Raw genomic sequence first — 10,156 nt, forward strand, 5'->3', positions numbered from 1 at the left:
AGGCGCGGGCGTTGCTCGGGCTCGACGGCGAGTGCCCGGCTGCCCGCCGGCCGTCGAGGACGTGGGATACTTATCCAGTCCAGAGGAGCTCTCGCGATCCGTTCTGGGCAAAAGCGTCCGTCGCCACGGGCAAGGAGACGGCTCGCCGGCCGGCTCCGGCTGCCGCAAGCTCCTCGTACCTCGTCGCTGTCCGCCGCCACCGGGCTTGCGGTGCAAGTTCCATTGATCCTTTTTTTTGAGCGACGTGTTTGTCAGCAGCAGGAACGGCAGATTACATGAGACTTGAGAGTGCCTGTTCGTCCACCAGAATCAACCAATAAAGTCACTGATCTGATGAGTCGTCCTTGTGAGTTGTGACTGGCCGCTGGCTTTCCGAGACTGCCTGTGAGCTCTCCTTCTGTTGGTTTCAGGCTTTTGATGTGTGTGCCTGTCTGACACTTTGTGTTGCCAGGCAGAACCGAGAGCTGGTACGTGGCTATGTGCGTGTGAGGCATTGGTCCACTGCAGCATACCATTTGAGCTCAATATGTACACATTGTCAGGATTAGTGATGATAACAACAGAATACAATGCATCTCAAATGTGCTCTGATCTCCTGAGTATGACCGTATCAAGCTGCCTGCAAACATAAAAAACACAGAGCGACAGAAATCTTTATGTAAAACCGTAAATGAGACGAGCTACACAAATCTGCATCTCCTACTCCTCATAACAGAGCAGGACAGATCATACGTGGCCCTTGCAAGACCGGAGATGGGGCGCTTCATCATGCTCGCAGTGCCAGCTCAACTCCTCAACTTCCAGGTTCATTTATTACAAATTGAAAATATAGAGGAAAACTTCATTTTGAATAAAACAAGTAAATATTGTTTCGTATTATGATTTTATCATCAATGCATTTATCCATAGCAAGAAGAAATTGAACTCGAGTATAAATTGAAATTAAACTCAAGTACTTGTAGCAAACAATATCAAGCTCATTCTCTTGCTTAATCTCTTCCTTGAACCTGCACAGAGCTTAATGATCCATCCTATATATGAATGAAATAGGCACACTCTCATGCCGTTCGTTCAAAAAAAATAATCCATCCTCAAGCTCTTCCAAATGTGCATGCTTCTCCCTTTCTAGGTATAGTGCCACGCTATGCCACAAGACATCGTTGACACCTTCCGCAGACTAACCGTTGGTTTCATTGCTGATAGACCCCAACATCTTGTCCACTCAAATGTCTTTCCACTTGCTTCAGTTTTCTCTAATGTCTCAAGCTAGTTCTGAAAGAAAAGAAAGTAGGAGTTTTATCAATTTCCTTGCACGGAGGATCCTAACATGTTAGCTTTACATATACAATGATAAGAAACTTTCTTGAAGTCATTATTGAAAACATACCGTGGAAAGGCTGCATGGAAGTCATATCCATTACCTATGCTTGTCGAGCAGCTGGTCTGATTTAGTCTAATATCTCAAACTATCAAAACTAAGAACCAAAGAATTTACAGAGTAATGCATATATAACACTAGTGGCAGTGTTGGGAGACCTCTTATGGGGTCTTATTTATATACATGTAGCCAAGAGAGAGCATCAAAGTTTATGCATGGTGGCTAAGTTTGGTATTCATGAAGGTCTAGAACGCCACATGCATGGTTGGCTTGTTGCACTGCTTCATTTGTGTGAACTTCGTGAAACTTGGTATGAAGCCCAAGCCACATCCTTGATGGCATATGCAACTTTTTTTTATAGGGATGGCACATGACAGTACTAAGACACCATGACACCTGCGGCAAAACTACTGGAACAAGGCTCAACTTTGGTTAAACAGTATGTAAACATCATTGGCATAATCATATGAATGTTTGTGAGGTTTCAGGCTCTACCATACATGCTCCTACTCGAGAACTGAAAAATTCAACTGCAGGTTAAGAGATGACAGATAATGTTTGTGAGGGTTCAGGTTCTTGAATGGTCCACTGGAGTATACCATGCGAGCACAACCGAATTGTGGCTGCGATTACGCAATTCATCGTCACAAACTTTAGACCCTTTGGAGGAAGAGAATATGCAGAGATGCCTATATATCTTTCCGTTTGAATATGATGTTCCGAAGAAGCTGCACGACCATCATCATGAGAAACTGAAACTGCTAATGGAGGTACGCATGCATCTCGTTCTGAATCTCCTCGTCGTGCGTCGACGGCGTCGGGGACTCGCGCGTCTGGACGACCAGTTTCAAAACACCACTGCAGCGATGGACGACCAGACGCCTCTGCGCGTTTTGATCTGCTGCGAACGTCATTCTGTTCTTGTCTTCCGACAGTTTTCAGTCTGGTTTCTTGGTCGTCGCCGGTCAGTTCTGGCAGTGTCATTTGTAATGGTTACTGGGAGAGCTCGCTCGTCAGTTTTTGTGTACTACAGCTTTCTGCAAATTCGTAAATCGTAATGCTGGCTGAATACAAGTATGCGGTCACTGAATTAAATAGCAATATAACTGGCCAGCTTCTGAATGTTTATTACCTCTCTTTTCTTTCTTGCGCAGCTTGCACAGGCCTAAAACTACACACCCACAAAATGAAACAACCATACATGATACATCTCTGTCTTACATCCAGACAAAAGCGCCAATGAAGTGCTGGTAGTGGTGGCACGAATCTCCTCTATGGTTTCTATCGCCTATGCTGTTGCAGCTCCATGCCCACGCCGCCATTGAGCATCGTGAAAGCTGTAGCAGCACGGGTGTCCATCACGACAACATCTCGGACAGAATGCAATTTGTTCTCAGGAGAGATTGACCCATGTTAAGTGTCAAGTGTCAAACTGAACTCTCGGTCGAGACTATGTAAAGCAAGCAAACTTGAAGCTTTTCCTCATGTGTATGGTGTGTCGTCAGGCTCCCATCCTTCTCATCCCAACAGTTGATGATCGATCATACCACTAGCATGATTAGTAGATCATGCTTCACCTCTGCTCTGGCGACTCACGTTTACAGAAACATGGAGTTTTGCATCCAGAGAGCTGCTTGTAAGGCAACAGAGCAATAATCATGCTAATTTAACATCTTTCGACGACAAAACAACATCAAGCATGTTGTTCTGTCCACAACCAGAAATGCAAGCAATTCATCTAAATGTAAACATATATACTAGAATTGTATTTCTGGAGCAAATTCTTTATCACTGGTGAACACATGGAACATTCGGAGCAGAGCTCCGATTGCAGCAAATAAATCTAAACCTTACCAGATCATTTATAATAGGAACAAGTCCGTTTTACCCCCTGAATTTGTCAAGGAGTCTAAATTACCCCCCTAAACTACAATACCGGGAATAGAGCCCCCCTCAACTCTCAAAACCAGACAAATCACCCCCCTGGACTGTGTGGAGGCGGTTTACCACCGTGGGCCCCACCTGTCAGTCTCTCTCTCTAGGGCCGGCGCCTCCCCTGCTCCCTTCGCCAGGCGCCGCCGGGAGCTCGCCCTCTCCACCGTGGAGGACACGGCGGGCGGCCGCCGCGGTGGCCACGGCGGCGAGGGCCCCTCCTGCTCCCGGCGCACGCGACGCGAGCAGGGGGCACGGAGCTGCGGCGGCTCGCTCGTCCCCGCGCCGTCCGCCGGCCATGGTGCCGTTGCTCCCTCCGTCGGCCGTTCCTCCCCAAACCTAGCCGGCGCGCCGGATCCCGCAAGCAGGCCGCGGAGGTGTGGTGAGGTGGAGGCGCGCGCGGCGAGGGCGAGGCGGATCCCGGCGGCACTAGCAGCGCGCGTGGCGAGGGCGAGCCTCCCCTGCTCCCGGCACGCCCCCCTCCCCTGCTCCGGCTGGCCCGGGGCGAGCGGATCCGGGCGCCGGGGGGGGGCCGGCGGCGAGCAGGGCCGCACACCCCTCCTCCGCCAGCTCGACGCCGCCGACCCGCCCGCCCCTCTCCGCGCCCACGCTCCACCGGCCGCCAGTCCACGCCTTCTCGAGCTCCGCCGCCGGCCGCATCGCCCCACCGCTGGAGCTCCGCCCGCCGGTCGCGCCTCGTCCCGCATCTCGAGCTCCGTCGTCAGCAGCCTCGCCCTGCAGCTCAAGCTCCACCTGCTTGCCGCGTCGCCCCGTCGATCGAACCCTGCCGCTCGAGCTCCGCCACCGGACCCAAGTCCTCGCGCGTCGCCCCGAAGCAGACGCAGCCCAAGCTCGGGCAGCGGGGCGAGCGCGACGAGGAGGAGAGCTCGGGCGGCGGGGAGGAACCGGCAGTGGCAGGAGAGGCAGCGCGCGGAGGACTCTAGCGGCGGGGGGGGGGGGGACGCGACGCCGGCATTGACTCCGCTGGTGAGCTCGGGGGAGAGAGAAAAGAGAGAGATGAGAGACTGACAGGTGGGGCCCACCATGGGAAACCGTCTCCACACAGTCCAGGGGGTGATTTGTCCGGTTTTGAGAGTTGAGGGGGGTTCTATTGCCGGTATTGTAGTTTAGGGGGGGTAATTCAGACTCCTTGACAAGTTCAGAGAGGTAAATGGACTTGTTCCTTTATAATAAACTGTAAATCGTACCAGCCCATCAATTAACAGTTAACCTTCTAGTAAGCAATACCATACGCCGGTCCGCTATCAAATTACTCATAGCAAATTAAATAAGACACCACTTTTTGCAAAGTAAACCTTTAGGCTACCTATTCATAAATCCTGCAAGCATGGAAAAATATAATTAGAAAAAACATCAACTTTCAAATTAGTTTCATTGAATCCACCAAAAAATATGTTTTTATATTGTATTTATTTGGTATTGTAAATTTTTCGATAAACCTAGTTGAACTTATAGTAGTTGGACTTATGACAAGACAGGGTTAGAGTGAACTATAGTTTGAAAAAGAGGGACTACCAGATTTTTTTTTAGGAAAAGTCCAATTTTCACGCTCGAACTATCGCAAAAATTTGATTTTCAACCTTCAACTACGAAATCGGACAACATAGGCCATCCAACTGCCAAAACCGGGCAAATTTAGCCCTTGGGGTGGTTTTGAAGGTGGTTTTGTATTTTCTAAAAAAATTAAATAAATATAATTAGATTTAAAAAATGAAAACTAATTCATTTTAAATCAGAAAAATATGAAACTAGTACAAAAAAAATTTAAAAAAAATATAACCTATCTATTATTGCTCCATTTGAATCTTAGTTATTAAAAATAATAGGCATAACTGCAAGTAGCCAAATATTATGAACATAAAAAATAGATCTGAATAGCTCACAAGTCATGTGACAATAGATATGTTATATTTTTAGAAAACTTTTGATACCCATTTCATATTTTTTTCTTAAAATAAATTACTTATAAATTTTTTAGTGTAAAATTGAATATTTTTAATTCTCACAAAATGAAAAATCACCTTCAAAACCACCCCAGGGGCCAAATTTGTCCGGTTTTGACAGTTGGATGGCCTATGTTGTCCGGTTTCATGGTTCAAGGTTGAAAATTAGACTTTTGCGATAGTTCGAGGGTGTAAACCGGACTTTTCACTTTTTTTATGAGTATGAAAAGATGTCCAATGCAACTGAGGTTCTGCAAAAGGGCAGGAAAAAAGTTAGTAATCATGCTAAATTTTACCGTACTTTGGCCGATCGTTCAACCTATATTTACCGTGGGTAATAGTACAAATTACAGATTTAATCCAGACCGAGATGCAATTATTAGGGAGCACCACGTTTTGCGCGTGGCCAAGCATGACTGGCTTGGACATTAGTTTCTCCTCAACTACATGAACATAGGTGCAGCACGAGGAGTCTGTCAGCTCCAACGACTGCAGGCTGCAGCCATGCACACATAATGGTCTCGGCGAGAGACACAAGTACAGAACGCCACCGCCCACCACCAACCACTTCGATCAGCAGTAACTAGAGCGCGACAGTACGATCAGGATCAGAGCAACACGTAGTCACCTACAAATGTGTTTTGCAATTTAGGGGCTGTTTAGTTCTCAAAAAAATTTCTACAGTATCAGGCCGTCACATGAATTTTCGACACATGCATAAGACATTAAATGCAGTTGAAAAGTATAATTAATTACACAGTCTAACTAATTAGTATGAGATGAATCTTTTAAGTCTAATTAGTTTATGATTAGATATTATTTGTCAAGTAACAACGAAATGTGCTACAATGCCAAAACCTAAACTTTTTCACCAGTAAAAACGGTGCTACACGAGGAGAGACTGAATTGAATGGACAGTCATAACATCCTTTGTCCTCGACATGATTGCATGAATGTCAGCGTACGGCCTGTGTACCGTGTATGTATCTTTTTTCTTATATATGCATCATTTCTGCTGTATATAGACGCTCTGCACCACAGAAACCAACAACCACACACCTTCTCAGCGTCAGCTAGCATTGCTTGGGTAGTTTTTGCATCCACGGAGTTGGCCGGAGATGACGACGATGTCAGCCAAGTTCCGTTCCATGGCCGGCAAGATCGTCCTCGTCCTCGTCCTGGGCGTCCTCCTCCACCCCTTCTCCTCTGCAGGTGAACCTAGAATTAACATCTCATTCTGGATAAGTAATATCTCTTCTGCAAACGATATGCAAGTTTGACAAGATAGCTTATTAGCTGGGCGTGTTGCAGGTGCAGGGGAAGAAGCAATGGCAGCTCTCCAGCCGGAGCTGCCGCAGTGCAACCCCTTGGTGGGGCCGCCGGACATCTCGCCGGACTGCGACACCTGGTGCTGGTACGGCGGCCACCCGGGAGGCTACGTCAAAGGCGACGTCTGCTGCTGCAACCCCGGCGCCGGCCTAGCTGATGATGCTGATAGCTAAACGAACAAGATGATCCATAAGTAACTACCAACCGTCCGTGCGTGCGTGCTTGCATGAAGAAATAAACTACCTTGCTTCGACTCCGGTGTATGATAGTGAGTTTCCGTGGGGAAAGGTTACGTTTTCAATAAAAATTTTTATTGTTTAGTACTCTGTTCGTTTCTTTCACGATGTCTACCTGTAACCACTCTATTTTAGTGTATTTAGTGCATTATATGTGATATCTGCCTATAACCGTTCAGTCTTTCCATTTACCGGTGTCGAGTGACTCATAACAATAGAGGTGGTGAAGAAATTATAGATGCCCAGCGTGATGGATTTTAATTTATCAAAGTATATGTAATCTTTAATAACTGACTAAAAGTGAGATGTGACATGCAAGGATTTTAGCCCAGATTTTTCACAAGCTTCGTGGTTTAAACATCATCATTTTGAAGTGACATGCCAACAAGTGTTGTGAATAAATGAAGAAATTTACATGTAACCTTAGTCATTAGTTGTCCAACATGCAGATCAAACAATACAATCACTTCCATCCACAAGAAGCATAAGCTGAGGTAACATACTAGCAAAGAAACATGATATACATATACAAAATGTTGCATCATAGTTGCACATTGGATTCATGAAAATTGTAGTACTAAAATGCATGGTAACCGGTAAATGAAAAACCCAAAATCCATAATTCATTGTCATCGCTTGTTTATACACCACCATGCATTTTCTTCTATTGAACTTCATATCTTAGAAACCGTATTTGCAAGATAGTTCTTGTGATTCACTGGCTCAACTTGTTGTTTGGAGATGATAAATGTTTCAGAGCAAATAAGATTATGCAAGAGATTGATCTACTATGGCCAAATGAAATTCATGGCACACCCGTGGTTCATGCAGCAGGCTTTCACCGACAAATTGATGCTGAAAGATTTGTCGATGTCTCTTTGGTTTCCTCTAATATCCCAACCCGAAATGATCTAAGTAACATGGTAACGTTTTTTCCCTTCAAGCAGAAACCTGAAGGTGTAGCGTGAGGTAGATATATAGAGGTGGAGCGCTAACACGCATTCTCAGCTATTTCACATGAATCGGCACCAGCTTATCAACACAAATGTCACGGTGTTCCTGTGAATGTGATCATCAGTACTCAGTGATCGTACATGCAAATGGGGTCTCTGCATCAGTGTACATTCAGTTTACATGTGTAGTCATTGCTTTATTAGCTCGCCAACATGGGATGAACTAACCACATCTAGTATTTGGAACACAAATTTCATGAGCCTTGCAGTTGTTAATTTAGCTTGAGAAACATGATTGTTGCTTCTGGATCGGAGCGTTTCTCTTGGTGCTGACCTTATGGGTGTTGCAGGCGTAGGTATCAGTGGGTCTCCCTGAAGCTTGATTCGGCTTCACACTCCACCGCTACCACGAACACGTCCATGAGTGGGTTGTGTGTGTGCTGCCAGACGCAGACGACGACTAGAAGCTGGTTGCAACTTTTTGAAGCGAATAATAATTAAGTTTTGCTTCGAATGAATAATGAAATTTGCAAGTGGCCTCTTTGTTTTAAGTTTTCTATCATAACAAATCTACAATCCATCATATATTAGATTGAATCCACTGAAACAATGACGTTAAGATACCCAGCATGGTCAACCTTTTGAGAATAAATCAGAACAGAGAGGACAAATATAGTGTTGCAGAATATCCATATACATATCCATGGTTTTAAACTTTTAATAACCCCTACCCTATGAGTAATTGTCCCATCGCGATGTTTTTGAAGTGACACACAGCTAGCACACTTTGGCAGGAAAAAGATAATTGATAAAATTTACATGACATCAAGTGATCAGTAGTAAACCTATGATACAGGTTAGCATATAGAACCAGTCCTTCAAATTCATGTCTTTACTGCTTGTTGCGAAGGTTAGCTTTGAGTGCAATTGATGATTGTGTGAGATTTAAATCCAGCCGTTTTGTGGAACTACAATCGGCGATCATGCACACTTCTTCCAGCACATTTTCAAGCTTTTGTTTTCCCCAAAACCTCACCAAGGAAAAATGTACCAAGGTTTTTGTGATCCTCATGTTGCTCCTAAAGCAACCCTTGCCTCGAGGTTATATATATGCTCAGGCTCAGCAATTCCGAGTTCATAGGCAACAGCGCCAACTGATCCATGCGTTTTGCATTCCTTTGACCTCCGTGTACATTTAGTTTGCATGATCAGTTGTAGTAGCTCACCAACAAGCTATGAACTGCTCGGATATAGTAGTCAGTCACAAATTTCTCGAGTGTTAGACCAGGTTAGCAATGTGTTCCTTGCAGGTCATCAGCACCGTCTGTCGAGGCTTGGTGTCACTGACTATGGCCAAGGAAAGGAAGCAGAGGATGCAGCCAAGCTCGCATGCTGAACTGGTGGCCTCTTTTGCTGGAAGTGAATTAGGATGCAACACCACAGACACGGGAAAATTCTCCTGTATCCTGTTCTTCAATAGAAAGGGAGAGGGGCTTTCTGAAGAATTCAGTTAAGCAAGTCCATATTCCTTTTCATAACCTGTGTGCATTCAATTTGCATTTGTGGCTCGAGATCGAGTAATGAGCTCACAGGATCTGAAGATGAGAAGTCAAATTTCGTGAGTCTGCTGTCTGCTCAACATGGTTGTACTGTTTCATTGACTTTTGTTCTGAGTCTACTCGAAAGTGATGAACTGCCAGGATCTAAGCTAACCATGTTTTACTATTGTGAAAAGAAAAAAAATCGTAGCACACGAACAGTTGGAATTTGCAGCTTTGTAACGTCTATGGATCTTCTTTCAACAGTGAAATTGCAAGCAGGAGATTTCCGTTGTTCAATAAGATGTGTATCAAATTTTGTTTGATAAAATGTTCCAACTAATATAGACTTTCATTATATTTTATTGACGGTAGCATGCAGCATAATTTCAAAAAGAAGGCGCTATATATTTCATTTTAAACTGCATATGAGCTAGCTAGGGAAGGAATTCATGAATTGACCTACCACTACCTCTCATAGTACATCATTCGCTACGGAAATTCAATGCGAATGTTGTCCTTGTAATACACAATTTGGAGATGGTAAAGGCTTCAAAGTAGACAAGAACTGCAGCACTGCTACCACTGATTGATGCACAAAGGATCGTAACAGACTGCTCCCACTTATTTGACGCACAAACGATCCTAACAGCCTCTTTGGTTTCTTCTAATATCTCAATCGATCAGTGAGATCCTCTCTAATATCAAATCAATCAGTAAAATCCTCTCAAACATCTCCATCGATCAGTGAAATCCTCTCAAAGTACCATGTTATACTCTAGTACTCCACTGGAGGCCCTAGCATGAGGTTAATATATATATATAT

The 10,156-nt window shown here is 44.9% G+C and overlaps 1 protein-coding gene across 2 annotated transcripts; it reads left to right on the forward strand.

Annotated features, from left to right (window-relative positions):
* Positions 1–6,288: 6,288 nt before the first annotated feature.
* On the forward strand, positions 6,289–7,030 carry LOC120686802 (putative defensin-like protein 80). 2 transcript variants are annotated; one of them, XM_039969013.1, is made up of 2 exons: positions 6,289–6,486; positions 6,571–7,030. In XM_039969013.1, exons 1-2 carry the CDS (start codon positions 6,393–6,395, stop codon positions 6,774–6,776), a joined length of 300 nt encoding a protein of 99 aa, XP_039824947.1. In that variant the 5' UTR covers positions 6,289–6,392; the 3' UTR covers positions 6,777–7,030. The 2 variants fall into 2 exon arrangements, with proteins under 2 accessions (XP_039824947.1, XP_039824948.1); XM_039969014.1 differs by having other exon boundaries at positions 6,293–6,486; positions 6,586–7,030.
* Positions 7,031–10,156: the final 3,126 nt, after the last annotated feature.

This window comes from Panicum virgatum, chromosome 8N (genome assembly GCF_016808335.1).
Source record: "Panicum virgatum strain AP13 chromosome 8N, P.virgatum_v5, whole genome shotgun sequence".
In the NCBI taxonomy this organism is placed as follows: domain Eukaryota; kingdom Viridiplantae; phylum Streptophyta; class Magnoliopsida; order Poales; family Poaceae; genus Panicum; species Panicum virgatum.

Excerpts from the sequence above, each read along its gene's own strand:
- LOC120686802 (XM_039969013.1), top strand. The coding sequence starts at position 6,393 with ATGACGACGATGTCAGCCAAGTTCCGTTCCATGGCCGGCAAGATCGTC. Across the intron at positions 6,487-6,570 it reads CCACCCCTTCTCCTCTGCAG|CTGGGCGTGTTGCAGGTGCA; the intron begins GTGAACCTAGAA and ends ATAGCTTATTAG.